The sequence below is a fragment of the Anoplophora glabripennis genome, unplaced genomic scaffold (genome assembly GCF_000390285.2).
Source record: "Anoplophora glabripennis isolate ALB-LARVAE unplaced genomic scaffold, Agla_2.0 scaffold277, whole genome shotgun sequence".
In the NCBI taxonomy this organism is placed as follows: Eukaryota; Metazoa; Arthropoda; class Insecta; order Coleoptera; family Cerambycidae; genus Anoplophora; species Anoplophora glabripennis.
The window spans coordinates 29,333-48,721 of record NW_019416368.1 but is presented as its reverse complement, the minus strand read 5'-3'; the positions used below and the strand labels follow the sequence as shown (position 1 = coordinate 48,721).

The following is a 19,389-nucleotide window of genomic DNA, read 5'->3' as shown; positions in this document are numbered from 1 at the left end:
TATGCCTTTGGTTATCGGTTGTTTTGTATTTATATTTGGGTAGTTAGAGCAACGATCGTGGGTTTCTCTGCCATGCTCTTTCCCCACCGGAGCTCTAGGTGAGCCTGGCACTCTCATTTTATGTTAAATGGTTGTTTTGTTGTTAAATTATTTTGAAAAATGGTTGCCCGTTTAAGCGAAAAACAGAGTATTGAAATTTTAATTATCATTGGATGCAGACATAAAATCCGTAGTCAACAAGAGGTATGTGACTTATTTCACCATAAGTATTCAGACCAAAGAATTAGTTGACCTACATAAGTAAAGTATATCCAAATAGTTTGAAGAAACCGGAAGTATAAAATATTTACCTAGATCAGGAAGGCGAAGAACGGTAAGCGAAAATGGCCGTCGAAATGTGATGCTCACCGTTACTGAAAATCTCACTCATCAATAGATCTATCTTGCAGAACTGAAGTATCAAAAATGGCATCCTTACAAAGTTAACGTCTTACAAGAACTATGGGCAGATGACATAGACAGAAGATTTTGCGAGGAAATTAGAGATTTATTTGAAAGACAAGACAACCTAACTTAAAACATCACATAATTTTCAATTTCATTTCCTTGTGGAAAACACCATGTATAAGTCGATCATGGGTGTGAACATCAAAATTAAAATTTCTCGACATTTGAACAAAAGCATTTTTTTTAATAAGAATGTCTTTATTTCATAAATTCAGAAATAATTAAAATTTCTCTCTTGAGATCCATACGTGAATATAATGCTCATTATTGACTTTTATAAGCTAATACCCATTTTCATCGTTTTTAAAAATTCTACCAAAAATAGTACATATTAGTACGTCCAATTTTTCTTATAATTATTTTTAATTACGGGCAAAAAAAGATTTGACAACGACACGCGGTGTTCCCAAGCGGTCACCCATCCAAGTACTAACCGCGCCCGACGATGCTTGACTTCAGTGATCGGACGAGAACTGGTATTTTACATCGTGGTATGGCCGTTGCCTATANCGCTGTCGCAGTTTTTACTTCTCCTGTGACTTTTTGGGGGAGACACGAGCACGTCGCTTTCAGGACGATTTTTTCCTTTGGAAGTGTACTGGGCGCTGTGACAATATTTAGGCTTTTGGAAAGCACATATTTAGTGTCATCATCTATCTAGTGTGTAGCCTAGGTTATAGAGGACCTATATTCTCCAATTTTCCATGGACTCGGTTTATAAAAACTGGTCTATCAGATACAACACTTCAAATGTCTAGATGTGGCAATATACAGCTTGACCAAATTCGAAGCGCAGTCTCTATCTGAACGCTGAACGCTGAATATTGGTATAACATTGCACTGAAGGTACTTGTCTTACTATTAAGATCTCCCATTCTGTCACTCCTACTGCGAACTGTCTTGATCTCCGCATTGCAAGAACGAGTTTGGCCAAGCTATGTAAATAGCGATTCTCTCAGTGGTGACGATAAAATTTACTCATATTTATCTAGACCAATATTATGGGTCAAAAATAAACTGTTACTAATGCAAGACCAGATGAAAGATGGATTTGTCATCTACATTAAATAAAAGATAATTATATTATGTATACACGAGTCACTTACGTAAAATAATCTAAAACATTTAATGCACTGGTCAAATCATCTTAAAATAGATATGTTTTACCAGGAATCAGGTAATGAAATATAGGATAAGTTTAAAATACATGTAGAGATGCAATACTCTACAAATTTACAGAAGCTTAATGAAAACGTCTACGCATTAGTTACACTACAATGTCTATTTTGACGCTTGCACCGCTGCGACCATCAGCAAATTAAGAACTTCATTAAACTCCAATGCCATCAGTCACTCGTCATTTCACTGCACTGTAAAACATTCCCCAGTTGCAAATAAACAATAAAACTGTTAACTTCTCATTCGCCCTCCGTCGCCGTATAGTCCGTTAATTGAGTTATCTTTTTAAAAGCTGGGAGTAAGTGCTGAAACAAATGAATGCTAGGGTTTATATCGTTCTGTTCTCCTAGTTCGTAAAATAAGTACTGAAAATTTTAGTCCCAACTGTATCTACGTGTTCTTTCCTAAAATAAGGGGCTGGTATTATTTTTACATAAACGTCTATATTTCTCTATTTATATTTTTTGTATTTAATCATCAAAACCTTTCATCAATCAAAAAATACTTTTTAAATATATGTTTTAAAAGACAAATGTAAATAGAGATTGGTTAGCAACGCGAGAAAAGTAGGTAGGGAAAATTTGAAGTAACATTAATAGGCTGCAGATGTCACTATTTTGTTTGAATTAAAATTAAAGTTAATCAACTTCGACGTCACCTGTTACATGGGTGTTGCATTTTAATGAAAACGTAATATTGACAGTTGGTAGAAGGAAGCACAAAAAAAAGCGCTTAGGTGGGGAATTCTGAAAGGAAGCCTAGATAGTGGAAGTGAAAATACATTAGTAGTGAAAAATTAAAAGTGTTTAACCGGTATTAATTAGCAGGTAATTGTTCTTTAAGTACTTTGTTGTTAATATGTAATCTTATGATTGTGATGGTTATAGACGTTTCATGATATTAATTCTGTATATGTTTAGCCTTCATTTTCTTATGCTCAGGGGCGTATATTTTTCTAACGTAAAATTGTTACAGTTATTATTAACGATTGCTCATTATTTATTACATGTTAAAATATGTATATATTGTCGTGACTGCCCGGATATTGCAATAACAACTCCTTTGTTTCACATTAACTTGTTTTGTCATGATTACGTTGTTCTTTAATTTCTTGTGCTTGGGGCCTTGTTGAATTTACTAACATTTTCGCCCGTGAGGAAAGAATCTGAAAAAAAAAAAATTAAATACAAAAAAAGAATTGCTAAAACAGATCTTCCGAAATCTCAACTATAGTTGGATTGCCTCCCGTATGGGACTCCAGTACCTTTCGGCCTTGCCGGCTAACTTCAGTTTTACTTGGAAGTGTGTATGTCTGATTCGAATGAGGTGACATTTAGTGACACATTAAATAAGTCAGGTCTTAATTATCATTAGCAAAGGNAGATCCATACGTGAATATAATGCTCATTATTGACTTTTATAAGCTAATACCCATTTTCATCGTTCTTAAAAATTCTACCAAAAATAGTACATATTAGTACGTTCAATTTTTCTTATAATTATTTTTAATAACGGGCAAAAAAAGATTTGACAAATGACACGCGGTGCTCCCAAGCGGTCACCCATCCAAGTACTAACCCCGCCCGACGACGCTTGATTTCAGCGATCGGACAAGAACTGGTATTTTACATCGTGGATGGCCATTGCCTATAAATGTGTTGTAACTTATTGTACACACCAAAAAAATCTAACGAATACGGCTCCGACTAAACTCTAACATCTTCACAAAAGAGTACAAATGAATCAGAATTATGGGAAATGATCTCTACTTCAATTTATTACATAACTATTTTTCACCATAAAGTGAGTTGGAAAAGAAATATAATCGAAAAACTGTTTTGGAGCGCCATTTTTCCAATGCAGCTACTTCCGAAAAAAAAGAGGTGGCAAAGTAAAAATTCGGAAAGAGCACGTCAAAATCTATAAATATATCAATTTTCAAAACTCCCCTAAAACTTCATAGGCAAAACTTCCAACTGATTGGACTATTAGTTATTCGTCTTTTTGTTGAAAACTACAGTTAAGAGTAAGAAATTTTTCAAAATTAAATTTCTCATGAAATAAAGTAATAATTTTTGATCATCCTTTATCAACCTTTTAAGACGCTTCAATTGAACTCTACTTACTTTCAAATGAAAACTAGATATAGACTTTTTAAAATATTTATTAATTCACCCCTAGAAGTGTCTGTGTATGGTGAATAATTTGTTAAGAACATACGATATTGATATTTTTAATATTAGTCGGACTAAGCTACTCTCATACTTATGATACGTATACAATTGGCTGTTTTATGTACATTTTAATTGACATTTTTTTGTTTTCTTTCTTTGTTCTCTTTTTACATTGTATTTTGCATGTGTCTGGTTGTTTATACATTATTTTTAACTGCTAACATTTCTCAACTGTATACATGTAATTGGACTGTCCCTTTGTCTGTTTGTATGCAGTATAAATAAATAAATATCAAATTAATGCTCTTGGTACACTCACACCGTGTACCAAATTTGGTTCAAGTACCTGAGATATTGGTTTTTCTAAATTTGAACTCACTTTCAAGGCCTATAACTTCTCAGGGATGCGGCTTAATATAAAGGTAAGTTGTGTAAAATCACTATATTTTGGGTTTCCGTACATGTCCTCGCTCTGTGTCGGTTCTCATGCGAAACACCCTGTATATTACAAATTTCGTTTGAAATTTTTATATTATAAAAGTTCTCCATGTGTTTCTAGAAATCATTTCCTAAAAAATGGTATGAGTAACACGGTTCATTATTAATATATGACCACATTAATTTTCACCAGCCATCACTGCACGGAATTGTTTGACAAATTCAAAGGGTAATTAAAACTGATAAATTTACAACAATTTATTAATGACAGAGAACAGTACAATCTGCACTAATATTATAAAAAATAACTGTTCATTATATGTACAATATCCATAAAACATTGCCCATAATGAAATTTCAGAAGTATATAAATTTGCACTCACATAAAAACACCTGGCATACTTCTTATGTATAAGTAAATAAATGCTACAGTACGTGCTTTACTTTTTAATTGCCGGGAGTTGGAACATTTAATAATAGATTTTGTCCTCCTGGCAGATAGGAAACTTGTCTTGACCTGGACAGTTGATAAGCAATGTCTTCAGCAGCCTCAATTCTTCTAAGCTCTACCAACCCTTCGCCAGCATCACCAAAAGCTTTTGCTAATAAAATGGCAGCTTGTGCATCTCCTTCGGCAGATATAACTGTAGCTTTCTTGGTTTGTTCAGCCTTTTCTACTAAGAACCTAAAATTATAAAATTAGGGATTAGAGCCCAAATGAGAGATATCCTGTAATATAAAAATTGTATTTCATTTATAAAATTATAAAAACTAGTGCAGCTGGTGAAAATTGAAATTTGAAAAAGGAACTGTGGGGTCCATACCAGTTTTTATGGAATGATTAGGGTCACTGAGTCCATTGAATGTTACAACACACAAAAATTTCATTATTCTTAACCCTTTGACTGGAGCTAACCGTCAGTAGAGGCGTGCCACCTGTGCGACTATACATATACGTTTCCCACAACGTGGGAATATGTTATAGGTTATGGTTGTTGAAAAGTGTCAATAATAGTCGAAACTTATTTATTGGACAATTAATTCATGGTGTTGTTACACTTTGTAGCTAACAATTTTTAACATTTGCTTTGGCTGAGTGGATTGAAGTTGATAACAAACTAGATCAGAAAAATCAGCAGTATTCAATAAAAATTTGATGATTAAAATAGTATTTATTTAACCCTCTTAGCATAAAATAACACAAAACAATATTATTTCTTTGTAACAAAACAATCAACTAAAAATGCTTGACAGTATGATATCTACCGAAACATTAGTTTACAATTATTCTTAGAGGGCACGTCCAGCGCAATCACAATACGGTCATCAAATGCGGTTTACATAGGTTCCGTACGTTCAGATAACCTCTAACCCTACCAATGATATCCCCACTACATAACACATTTATATATGTTTACCGCAGTTAACAGCAGAATAGCAAACATATATGTCTGTCATTAGCAACAGTGGCACAATTTCTCAAATCGTATACCGTACTTTCGCGGGAAAACACTATATAGGAGGTGCGTCGGCCAAACTCGTGTGGCTTCAGCGGTGGGGATGTCGATCTCTGCGTGCGGCGCTGTTGGAAATTTGCTACAGCACTAGGCTTACACACAGCGCTCCCCACCCTTCCGAATTTACGAACTCGAACGAAGCTAATTCCTATGTAGCATTATACTGTGAATGTACGGTATGTCCGCCGGTAGCAGTCAAAGGGTTAAGGAGATTCGATAGATCTCTTGTGGGGCAGGCGGTACGAGAGGAAAGCCTATGCTTATATAAGGAGTTTCGTTGCAGTACCAACCTTACACAAACTAATTTGAAGAAGGTAAAATGATATATGCGAATGAAATTTGTACAACACATAATAGCTCACATAGATTTTTCGTGTTTAATGCACGGCAATTAACTTTTTATTTGAATAAAAGTATCTATTTATTCATTAAGAGCTTGTGAAACTGTGGGTGAAATCTGGCAACATTGCACATCAGTATTGCGTGGTGATAAAAGTTGGGTTAACTGTCATCTGTGCTTAGCGTGTATACCGTAAACAGAGAAAACTACATCAACGAGAAGCGACAGCAAGGCTTTCTGCGTTAACAGTTTTCGTATGCGCATGCGCGAATTGGGTTGTGTTGTTGTCAGTTGTCAATGGCTGTCAGAGCTGCCAAATATAAATAGAAGAAACGAGTAATAGTTTTTTTGGCGGTGGACAGTTGTGTTGTATAATGTTAATTGATAGTGGATTTATTTGTATTGTATTTCGTTTCCATCTACAATTAGAATCAACTTGAAATCAATAAAATCCATGGTTATTATTGTGCTTTTTGCGATTGTTCATCTAAAACTGGTGAAGGATTAATCCTTTTGAGATTACGTAAGGATTAGAAAGGTAATAATAATAATAATTATTATTATTTTAAGTACCTACCTATAAACTGTAAATCAGAAAAAAGTATTTTGATTTTTAAAATAATGTGGTATATTTTCTTGTAATATGGTATTGCATAAGTATAGAGAATATCTTTAGAATTTTTATTTTTGTTTGCAGTGCTCGAGTGTGGACAGAAACTTGCAATAAACTCGATTTATTGCCTAGGATTGTGGATGTATATAAGAATTATAGGCTTTGTGAACACCATTTTGAAACCAAATATATTGGTAAAGGGAATGTAAGAATAACCTTATTGCCAAACGGAATACCTATACAGTTTCCTCAAATAGAAATGATCAAGAAGAGCTAGAGGCAAAAATTGTGGAAGATTGTACCAAAGAAGTTATTGCATTGTCAGGTACCTATTTTTAAAAAACTATTTCAAATATTGCAGAAAAATATTATATCTGTTTAATAAAAATATTAGGTAAAACATCTTGTTCTATTTTTTTATATATTATACCTAATTTGTCTACATTTTACCACAGTTATTCCTTGTATTATATGACCAATGTTTGATACTGATGCAGTTCATTGAGTGTACATCTATTTAAAAGTGTAACTTCTCTCAGTGTAAACGATTGTGTTTCTGTCAAATCGGTCGACTTTGGCGTGACCACAAAACATCAAAGGAACCGCCGATTCTGTCGCTTCTCGTTGGTATAGTATTCTACAGCCCCTTGAAATCTGCTCCTAAGTCTTTTTTATATCTCAAAACCATGTTGTACGAGAATCACTAAATATGGTACACAAGGGTTTTATGACATGTGGAATCTCACAGTGCTACGCTTTTTGGCGAGAAACCCCCTTAAGACAATTATGTGTGGGCCCCTTTGTCTTTGGAACCAGAAAAATTTGGTTGCAAATTAGATTTTTTTTTTTAATTATTAGTTAACTAGAAAGCCATTGAATTTAGAAACTTTTTTGTCACTTGATATTTGTTTTGAAAACACAATGTTTTTGAGGAAAATGGTGAATCACGATATGCATTCGATTACATTTTGACATTTTTCTTGAAAACATTGCGTTTTATGAAACAAATATCAAGAGACAAAAAAGTTTCTAAATTTAATGGCTTTCTAGTGAATTTTTAAGAAATTTAAATATGCGAACAAATTTTTTTGGCTCCAAAGACAAGGGGCCCACGAAAAATTGTCTTAAGGAGGTTCCCCGCCAAAAAACATAGAACCATCAGATTCCACGTCATAAAACCCCTGTGTACCAAATTTAGTGATTCTCGTACAACAGGATTCTGAGATATAAAAAGATTATTCTTAGGGGCGGACGTCAGGGGGCTGTAACTCCGAAAGAGGGGGTCACTTGGCAAAAATTAAAAATACATGTCCCCTAAATTTGTCTGAAGAATCTGTGACCAAATTTTGTTGCATAAATTTCGGGACACCCCGTATTGCAGTAGATCACAAAAAAATTATTTAATATTAATTTATTGCAGCATATGTTTTCGACTGGAATAATTTTATAGTCTATAATTGAGCTAATCAAATACAGCGCCTCAGTCGAAGTGTTAAATACAGCATACAGCGTTGCCATATTTCCATTTGTTGGATCAGATTGTTCAAATTTGTCAAAACGTAGTCTATTCATTCCATTATCTCAATAACATTGTAAGTGCATATTTTTATTGTTTGAAAATGTTTAGTAATATTTAATTTTTTAATTACAATTTTATTTTCCCGATCCTAACCATTTTTAAGAGCAATATTCACGTTTGATGAAAGTTTTTTCCCAATTCCCAAAAGAACGGTGTATAAAAGAGCATAACTTTAATATCATGCTTCAAAAAAACTAAGTTGGCAATCGATCTGATATTTTTACACGAGGCTGTTTGCATATTTATTAAGAGATTTCAATTGGTTTGAAAACTTTCTTACCATTTTTTTGTTGGAATTGAACCTCCTTAAAGTTACAGATTATGAAGTTACAAAATTAAAAAATGTTGGAGTCAAATTAAAATATAAATAGGTATAACTATGTCTGAACAAAATTTAATTTTGTGAGTAATAAAAAAGCATTTGATTGTATCTATCAGTCGGTTATGAAAAAAATATATTGCACATAAATGAGTCCAGTGGAACCCAATTTTCAAAATTACAAATATTTATGGAGCTATAATTAAACAAACATTTTGAGAACAACTGTCGACACAAAAGGTTATTATTTTTGCATGAGCACCAACTAATTGAAGTTCACCAAAAACATGTGTCAAGAAAATTATTAAGAATAAGACCTCAATCTTTTAGTTTCATACTACAGGCTAAATCTAACTTTAATGCACTGTAACAGATTCTGTACATCTTCAAATTAATTAAAAGAAAATTTATATTCAGAGCAAAACTTTTCAGAATGCTTATCTACAAAAATAACACTTGAACTGATACCAGAATATACAAAATTATCTGCAGACCACTCCTGGTCAAGTTGAATTGTCACAAAGCAATTTAAAAAATTCTTCAAAGGGCAGAGACACCATTGCTCTTCTTACGCCAAAAGTACTAATCAAATTTTCAGGAAAAACTAAAACTATGTTGCAAATAAATAATCTCTGTCAATAACTTAGAAATACTAACTATTATTGATTTCAAGAAACGCAATTGCCAGACCAAGATTTAGATATCCTGAGGGAACAATCCGAGAAATAATCACCAACCCAGATACAATCATCCAGAATGTGCTTGAATACATACAAGGTGTGTTTTTTTAAGATGTCATTACTTGATTTTTCTTTTTCCTTATACTGTTCATTATACTCGTTATTTTAAAAATAGACAGGCTGATGGACTTCACTAATAGCCTTTTAAATAATATTTAGACAATATGTAACATAAAGAAGGAAAAAACTAAACTAGAAACAAATTGACGTCATTTCAACCCCACTTGCCCATAATAAATATTAATTTTCCAGATATTAGCCATCATACTAAATTTTTTTCCAGTCTTTCAAATATCTTCTGCATTTATAAATGTTTTTGTTTGTATTTCAACCATGTTCGGCGGTATCTAAAATGCAGAATTTGCATTTGATTTTGAGAAAAAAATCTAATTTTGAACCATTACTTTTTCTTAAAATCAGACAAATAAAAATATGTGTCTTCCACCATACATTTATATTATGATCTCCCATAATAAAACGAAATGTCACCCATCCACTTTCTTTTCAATGAAAATAATATACAAACCTAGCCTTTTCGGCTTCCTGTTGTGCAACTTGTTTCAATTCTACAGCTTGAGTGAACTCTCTTCCAAATGTTAAATGTGTAATAGAAATGTCATCTAAAATAACTCCAAACTGTGCAGCTCTTTCCGTCAAATCATCACTCACTTTTTGGGAAACTAAATCTCGCTGTGTGATCAATTCTCCAGCATCAAATTGAGCAACTACAGCTTTCAAAACTTCCGTTGTAATAGAGGGCAAAACACGTTCCTCATAGTCTTGACCCAAAATTGTGTAAATCTTTGGTAGTTGATCTGGTACAGGTCTGAATAAAATACGCAGTGTAATATTTACATTCTGAAGATCTAAAAATAAAATACCATAATTAGAAAATAAATAGGTCTACCATATCAAATAAACATTTATTTATTTATTTATATCCTATGAGTTATAAGCATTACAAAATAGAGACTAACTAGACTATAAACATTAAAATCTATTGTCTACATATAAGGTGAAACTAAAATATTAGGCCACTATTTAATAGTGGATTCTACAGGGTGACCAAAAATGAAATCTCGTATTCTTTGGTGAATTTTAAAGGGAGTCTTTCCTAAAAAGTTTTTATCTAGAACGCTTCGTTAAAAAGATACAAGGTGTTAAACTTTAAAAAATATTTGTAATTTTTTTAAATAATTTAAAAACTACTAAGTGAAATAATTTGAAATTGGGCACGTTTTTATGTAAACATTGTCCAAAATATGAGGGCTTTTCCTAAAATTTACATGCTCCAGTGACGGAGATACAGGGTATCGGTGGCATGTTTTTCTAAATAAAATAGTACGCCACTACTTTACGGTAATAACCATGATATTTATGGATTCGTTTTTCAATTTTCTACAAATTACTACACTCTTCATGTTTTTCGAAAAAACCCTGATTTCCAAGTAAAACTAACTGAAAACACTTTTACTTAAATAACATGACAAGCACTAATCATTCAGTTATTTATTCGAATAAAGAAATTAATAACATTATTCATCATTTTAATCATTTTATTTGAGTAAATGCTCAAAAATATCTCCATTTCCAGGAACACAGGTCTGACATCCTTTTAATAACGAAAATATAATTTGTTCGAAATTTATTGTTGCTTTAATCTGATGAAAAGCATTATTTATTCTTTCTTCTAACTGCTCAGAATGTGTATGTTGCTATCGCAGCCCACTATGTAATTTTAAAAAGCATTGTATTCGAATATGGAAGTGTGTTCTCAATTCGTTTTTTAAGTTTTACTCAACAATCAGGCTTTTTTCGAAAAACATAAGAGTAGTAATTTGTAAAAAATTGAAAGGCGTACTATTTTATTTAGAAAAATATGCCACCGACACCCTGTATCTTAATCATTAGAGTACGTAAATTTTAGAAAAAGCCCTCAAATTTTGGACAATGTTTACATAAAAACATGTGCCCAATTTCACATTATTTCACTTACTAGTTTTTAAATTATTTCAAAAAATTAAAAATATTTTTTGAAGTTTAACATGTGACTAACTTTCTGTGTAAGACCCGGATGTCCCACAAAAAGTCGACGTCCGGGTAACAGCAGTGGAGAGAAGTGTACACCATGGGTCTTGATCAGAAAAAAACACTTCTTCTAAGATATGTACTCCCATTTATTTAAATAAATAAATAAATAAATAAATTCACCACTGATAAATCGGTGATGGTCGGTACTAACATTCGGTGAAATTTTGGAAAATGGATAACTAAGCTTTCCGCGATTCGGCGTTCTACTCAGGTTGACGGCTACTCGGGAGAACAGGTGAGTGGGGAACTCCGAGAGGGACAGGGACCAAGCCTCGGAGTTTCAGGGAAACAGGGTTCCAAGAACAGGCGGGAAAATGGCCGACGCTCTGTTCCCGGACGGAAGGATAAGGAGAGCACTGAGAACAGGCGGGACCGGGACCAACGCTCTGTTCTCAGACGGAAGGATCAGGAGAGCGCTGAGAACAGGCGGGACAGGGACCGACGCTCTGTTCTCAGACGGAAAGATTTTTTTCAAAAAAAATTAATCTCATTAAGTCACATTCATTTCATACTGTCCTCATTCTGCAAATTATGGACAGTAGTTTCTTATTCAATTCATGTAATATAATTAAGCCATTAATTAAATATTAAAATAAAAACTGAAAGTAGCATGCAAAAAATATTTAATATGTTATATGTTTAATATGTTAAATATGTTTATTGCTGAGGTTATTTTTTCATTTGTGTAAATGCAATAATTCGGGTAGATGCCAAAAAATAACATCTAGACATAATACTAGCATACTCGTCTTATTTGTAGTACAAGAGTAGTTAGAGTACTGTCATATACAGGGAATATTGACACCCTATATATCATAAGGTGAAATTTTGCAACACTATTTGTAAGATATCAATTCAACTGTGTTAATTATATAATATAAAATAATTTTTCAAGAACTGTCAAGAAACTGTCATTGCACTTTTTAAAGAAATTAATGGAACCAAAGATTATATTAAAATGTTGTGCCTTACCTTTACTTCCAGTTACTACAGGTATATTTCTAGGTCTTGACCTTACATCAAATATTACAGGTTTCTGGACCCATGGAATAAAGAAGTGGGTTCCTTCACCAATAACTTGCTTTTTAATTCCAGCAAATCGGTCAAATATAACTGCTCTATGTCCACCATCCACTGTAATTTCAATTACATTTATTGTAATGGTCTTTTATCATCTACCAAATATACATATTGCCAATGGTCTCACATATAGCCATAAGTAATTAAAAGGCCTATCTTCACTGAAGTCTTTATTAGAATTAACCCGATACAAACATAAAGGTTATATTCACCGGGGCTAAATCGTGACTAATGTTTATACACCAGACATACTTTCTACACTATGGACATTCGCAGTACAAATTACTTTGAAACAAAAAAATGAAAAATGTAGCTAGTGAAGAGTGGAATTTTTCAAATAAAGGAGTAGACTGTCATTACTTTGTACAAAACATTGTAGGAGAAAATGTACGTATTATTATTATTATTATATTACAATATTATAACATGAAAAAATACATTTTTTTATATAGACCATGAATTTATTACTTGTTTTTAAGATACAGGGCGTCGATAAGTTATCTTAGAAAGAATTAAAAAATTTATTTTTTAGGGTCTGTAACTTTTTAAGAAAGCAAAATTGTACTAAAGTAACCTAATTCAAATCGATATATTTCGATTCTAAAAAGCTATCCTTGAAATATGGTTGGTTCATTCAGTTATAGACAATCTGCATATGTAAATGAAAACACATATCAGAAACAGATTATTTATAGTTAAAAAAGTTTTTGGGTAAATGTACCCTTTTGATTTAAGGAGGTTCGATAGATCTCTTGCAGGACAGGCGGTGCGGAAGGGAAGCCTATGCTTATACACGGGAGTTTCATTGGAGTACCAACTTTACATAAACTAATTTGAATATGCTACTTATGAATGAAATCTATCCAACACATATATTTTTCGTGTTTAATGCATGGCAATTAATTATTATTTGAACAAAAGTGTCTATTTATTCATTAAGAGCTTGTAAAACTATGGGTGAAATCTGGCAACATTGCACATCAGTATGGAATGGTGTGAAAGTTGGGTCAACTGTCAAAACTGGGCCAGCGCGTATACCATAAACATGAATGAACATCCAAGATACAAAGGAAAAGTAATGACTGAAAAGCAATAAAAATGCTTATGAAACAGAATGTGGATTGATGAGAAAAAAGTAAAATGTGCAATCCGAGAATGCATATGATAACTATCAAGAAGCTCAGTGTATGGTAGTGAGACATCGCCTTGTCAAATTCAAGATTATGACAGAACATCTATACTCTTCGTTTTGCAAAAGATCCTTTCAATTTTTGTTTCAAATTGCTATTATATTGCATTAGATCACGAAAAATGTATTCAATATTAATTATTACTACATGTGTTTTTGACCATAGACCACCTAGACTGGCTATAGGGCGATTATGATGAAGGCAGTTGGGAGCCCAGTCGGTAGCCCTGAGCCCAGCCAGCATCAGTTGTATCTGGAAACTTGAGCTGTATGTGCCGCTAATTAGTTATTTTTTCTTGGGCAAATGTATTGTAGAACATTGTATAAATAGAAGTGAACAAGTTGGTGAAGAGAGCCGAAAAGTTTCCTTCTCTAGATCAGTAAAATAAGCAATATATAAAACGTAAATTTGAGCCATTATATGCGCCATTTAACTTTATAATTTTGTTCGCCCATATAGTGCAATGGTAAACGTGAAATTATTATAAATAAATAAATTTTGAGGAGCTGAAAATTAATGTGATATTATTTTTTGCGTCGAAAAAATTACAAAAAACTAATTTCAAGTTCATGTTCAGTTCATGGAAAAGGGGGGGGGCTGGCAAAATTTGATTAAAAAAATCAGAGTTTTATGGTAAAATAAATAATTACCAAATGTTTATACTTGCTTCGATTTTTCAAATCTAATATTTCAATTTTTATTGATTTCCAAAGGGTATTGACATAAAGTACAGATATGTGAAAACTTTAAAAAAACAGGATTGGGTACCATCAAAATTTTCAGGATTATGTTCACGTATAATCACTTTTAAGAAATTTTTTTTATTTTCAACAAATATGTAGTTCGCAAATTAGCAAAAAAATGCAGTTCCCTCATTAAATCTACCAGAAATAATAAGTAATTATACTTTATATGTATATGCACAGTGTGTTCAAGTTTGATCTAGAACACTCCTGTAACATTTGCCTGGACTGTGCTATTTGAATGATATTTTTGTGCATGTAAGACTCTCCCAATACTTAGTGAACATTTTAATGCGCATCACATAATTTTATAAAAATTATTTTCACTAATCCTTTTTTATGAACATGAACAGTCCCAATCTTCAGATTCTTTTACGTCTCCTATCAGCCAACCTACCATGTCGCAGTCATCATATTCTGACCTAAGTAGTACCTACATCTTCAATGTCAACTTTGAATATCACGGATAATGAAAATAGTCCAGACGGTAGCTGTTTCAAAAAGCCATATTTGGGTGAATTGTATATCCACGGAGACTTTTGGCTTTTTAACTTTCAAATATCACTAGAAATGAAAATTTTTCTATGCACATAAAAAAAAACGTGGGCTTAACTTTTGGCGGCACAATATGTTAAAAAAATTGGAAAAATGTCATATTTTTCTTCCTATTTAATTATGTATCTTTTTAAGAGTTGATTTTAGGCGAAAATGGAAGAGGAAAAAAATGTTTGTAATTAAATTATTTACAATACATGACTGGTTACAAATCAAATGAATCATGATTATTATGATAAAAATCGAAAAAATCACAAAAATGGGGTTAAAAAACAATACTTTTTAGGGATTTTTTTTTGGTGTATTTAAATTTGGTGTAGAACCTTTATACTTGGCTCAAGAAAGCTTCATGTTATGTAGAATCATCACACCAATAATTTTGCAATCCAGATTTAAAAAAAAAAATTGCAAATTTTCAAAATTTTGCACAGCAAAAACCAAGGCCCTTTCGTCGAAGCGGCCGCGCTCTCTGCTTCCCCCACCACCACCACCACCACCCGTACGATTTTATTGAATTTCTCGCTTGCATAAATAACTTTAAACATGTTTTAAAGCAGGTTGCCAATGAAGAAAAGTATTGTAATCTTAGACCTGGTAAGTACTCGGAATACCAAAGATATTTTTCGAAAAATTAACCCGGATGTCCCAGTACATTTAGTGTAAATGATGGCTATAACTACGTAACTAATTGATCAATCGATCTGTTTTTTTTAAAGAAGCGTCTTTCCAAGAACTTTTAAAACCTGCTTTAAAAAATTTGATTTGATTGAATATTCACAAAGTTCTAATTGTTTATAAGTACAAAAATTCGACCAATGTTTAAACAAGCGCCAGAGCTCTCCTAATTGACGGATTCGAATTTTTCAAAAAAAGTTTGAAAGCCTGAGAGCCCTTCTATATGTGATTAAATTTTCAAGTATCTAAGGGCCTTGGTTTTTGCTGTGCAAAATTTTGAAAATTTGCAATTTTTTTTTCAAAATCTGGATTGCAAAATTATTATGCAAAATCTATCGAACCGATTTTGATGAAATTTGGTGTGATGATTCTACATAACATGAAGTTTTCTTGAGCCAAGTATAAAGGTCCTACACCCAATTTAAATACACCAAAAAAATTCCCTAAAAAGTATTGTTTTTTAACCCCGTTTTTGTGATTTTTTCGATTTTTACCATAATAATCATGATTCATTCGATTTGTAACCAGTCATGTTGTAAAAAATTTAATTACAAACATTTTTTTCCTCTTCCATTTTCGCCTAAAATCAACTCTTAAAAAGATACATAATTAAATAGGAAGAAAAATATGACATTTTTCCAATTTTTTTAATATATTGTGCCGTCAAAAGTTAAGCCCACGTTTTTTTTTATGCGCATAGAAAAATTTTCATTTCTAGTGATATTTGAAAGCTAAAAAACCAAAAATCTCCGTGGATATACGATTCACCCAAACCATTTTAGTGATGATATCCCAAGAAAAAAAAACTAAAATATGAAGTTAGGCGGCTGTCCTTCATTTCCAATAAACAAAAAAAAAGATAACCCGCAGAAAATAAATGTCGTTTAAAAATGAAAAATGGCAATTTAAGAAACTGAAAAAATAAAAATTTTTTTTAATAACTATAAAAACACCAACCTACACCCAAGCTACAGAAAAATAAAATTATGTATCATGTATTAAAAAACTTTTTGAATGTGAAAATATCAATTTGATAATTTCCTTAACAATTGTAATCATTTAATAGAACTTGTAAGGGCTGTATATGCAAAGTATATTGATGTGAGAAAAATCATGAAGTCAAAATATTTTGTTCAGTAAAATCTACGAAAAGACAAAACATTAGTTAATGGCAATAAATATATTTAAATTATTTTGTGTTTATTTAATATGAGCAAGACATTAAAATATATTATTTTCTGAATTCCAAACTTGAAAAATGAATATTTGTCATAAGTATAAAAATATTGCTTAATGCAGACATGATCACAGGATGCGCGATCAGATTACCTCACACACAGTCCACTTCCCCGCAATTTGCCATCACTGATACCCGTGGATTGGAATTAGATACAGCCAATCTAGGTGGTCTATGTTTTCGACTAGACTAATTTTATAGTCTATAATCGAGCTATTCAAATATAGCGCATCAGTCGAAGCGTTAAATACAGCGTACAGCATCCATATTTCCTTTCATTGGATGAGATGTTTATTCAAATTTGTCAAAACATTATCTGTTCATTCCATTATCTCAATAATTACATTGTAAGTATATTTTTATTGTTTTAAAATATTTAGTAATATTTAAATCTTTAATTACAATTTTATTTTCACGATGCTAACCATTTTTAAGAGCAATATTCATGTTTCATTAAAGTTTTTTCCCAACTCCCATAAGAGCTTCTGTATGAGCATAATTTTTAATATCGTTTCTCAAAAAAACTATATTGGCAATCGATCTGATATTTTTACACGAGGCAATTTGCATATTTATTAACAGATTTCAATGATTATCATTTTCATTTTTCAACCATTTTTTCGTTATCGAACCTCCTTAAGATCATATTTCAAAGTACTGCAAGTAAAATAGCATTATAATCAATGAAAAACTTATTTTTAATAGTCGATATTTTATAATACTACTTTGTAAAGCTTCAAAACTACAAAGGATAATTTTGCTATTATAAATTAAAGATAGAAACAGTTAAGAGGTTAAGATAATTCAGTTTGCTGTTATATGCAACGGTTGTACTCCCAGAGTGCTCAGAGGCACTCCTTAGATATTTATAAGCACTCCAGTGGATAGGAGTTTGATACGTTGAAGTGCTTTACTTTTCTTCCCTCTGACCCCTGAAATACCAGCCAATTTTTTGGTATTTAATGCTGGGACTTATGTAATTCAGACTACGATAGAAAATAATACTTTCATTTTTTATTTATGTATGCAATTTACATTATTTTGGTATCAAAATTGATAAAACAAATTGAAATTTAATTTTCAAAGTCAAAACGAGAGACTTGTATGTGGGCAAATATGCGGTACAGTGCAAAAAATACCTAAAGTAAAAAGAGGGCTATGCACCAAGAGCTTGATGTTTTGCACTAGGGAGCAATAGCGGTATTTAAAGGTTTGAAACCTGTTGGAAACAGGGATATATATTACAGATTAAAAGTGAATGAACTCTATCAGAAAATTCTCAATAAATACAGATTGGTTGTTACTTACCATTATACAAAGCAGAATTAATTACACCACCGACAAGAGCTACACCTAGACCAAATTGTCCAATCCGATTAAATACCTGAGCTGCGGACATTTCCACCTAAAAATTATGAAACAAAATGTAACAGCACGCAGCGGCAGGAATTTAGGTTAGATGTGGTCTCTTATAACCCATTTTAATTTCATGTGACAAAATATAATTACCTATATGAAATATGTAAATAAGTATTAGACACTCTATATTTCACAATAATTATTACAAATTTGACCACTAAAATATGATAGGTAAAATAAAATCCGGTTTCGAAAATTTTGACAACAGCCTTCAGGCCAAAGAACACGAACACACCACGAACAGTCTAGAGCTGGGTCGCTCATGAACGACTCGCACGAATGTGCCGGCACATAATCTTGTGCCGTGAACGAACGACTCGCAACGAAGGAGCTAATCGTTCATCGTTCATACCGGCACCTAATCTGTGACCGGCACTGAGCGAGCACTGAACATTGAACGAGCCGAGAGCCGAGCTCGATTGTTCCACTCCAGCTCCAGAGTCAGAGGTAAATACCACGACTCACGATTGGACTACATATGTGTGAATTCTCCATATAACGTTGACTGATTATCACGACAGAAATATAATTTAGGAATAAGTGAGCCGCAAATGTAAAAATAAATGTTTATTATTAGAATACTGTAGAATATTTTAATAGGACATATAATTGTTTAAAACTGCAATAAATTATTATCAAGATATTAAAAATAGAATAAAGTTTATTTCTCCTAGTCATAAATAAACGGAAAAATTATTAAATTAACAAAATCATCTCAAATGCAGTTATAGGTAATAGTTAAAAAATGTTTGCAAATTATGTAGATACCTATTACAAATTATAATTTAAAAATATGATTTGGGAGACTTTTTCACCTTGTAAACTACTTCATTTAGCAGTAACAATTTGCCCTGCTTTGGAAAAAATCCTCTCACACGGAACAGATGATGCTACGACATGTAATAAATAAGAGTTGTTAAATTATATAGAAAATAATAATAGAGAGAGAAATAGTTGTTTTTTTAGGTGGAGTTTTTCTAGTTCTAAAAAAAA

At 32.2% G+C, this 19,389-nt stretch overlaps 1 protein-coding gene, 1 non-coding gene and 1 pseudogene across 2 annotated transcripts; all 3 read right to left on the bottom strand.

Moving 5' to 3' along the window:
- Positions 1-892: 892 nt before the first annotated feature.
- On the bottom strand, positions 893-1,012 carry LOC111691450. Its single transcript, XR_002762952.1, has one exon. It is a non-coding gene; the product is annotated as a 5S ribosomal RNA (ribosomal RNA).
- A 2,203-nt stretch (positions 1,013-3,215) lies between these two features.
- Positions 3,216-3,334, bottom strand: LOC111691452 (annotated as a pseudogene).
- A 1,207-nt stretch (positions 3,335-4,541) lies between these two features.
- LOC108908402 (protein l(2)37Cc) lies at positions 4,542-18,750 on the bottom strand. The gene is made up of 5 exons (XM_018712436.2): positions 18,487-18,750; positions 18,286-18,382; positions 12,470-12,631; positions 9,933-10,272; positions 4,542-4,983 (listed from the first exon to the last, which is right to left on the bottom strand). The coding sequence occupies exons 2-5, from the start codon at positions 18,374-18,376 to the stop codon at positions 4,746-4,748; spliced, it is 831 nt and encodes a 276-aa protein (XP_018567952.1). The 5' UTR covers positions 18,377-18,382; positions 18,487-18,750; the 3' UTR covers positions 4,542-4,745.
- Between the last annotated feature and the right edge of the window lie 639 nt (positions 18,751-19,389).

Bases quoted from the DNA above. Each gene is read 5' to 3' on its own strand.
- LOC108908402 (XM_018712436.2), bottom strand. From the start codon at position 18,376: ATGTCCGCAGCTCAGGTATTTAATCGGATTGGACAATTTGGTCTAGGT. The intron at 12,632-18,285 runs GTAAGTAACAAC...TTGAAATTACAG, and splicing joins TAATTCTGCTTTGTATAATG to TGGATGGTGGACATAGAGCA. The intron at 10,273-12,469 runs GTAAGGCACAAC...TTTTATTTTTAG, and splicing joins TGTAGTAACTGGAAGTAAAG to ATCTTCAGAATGTAAATATT.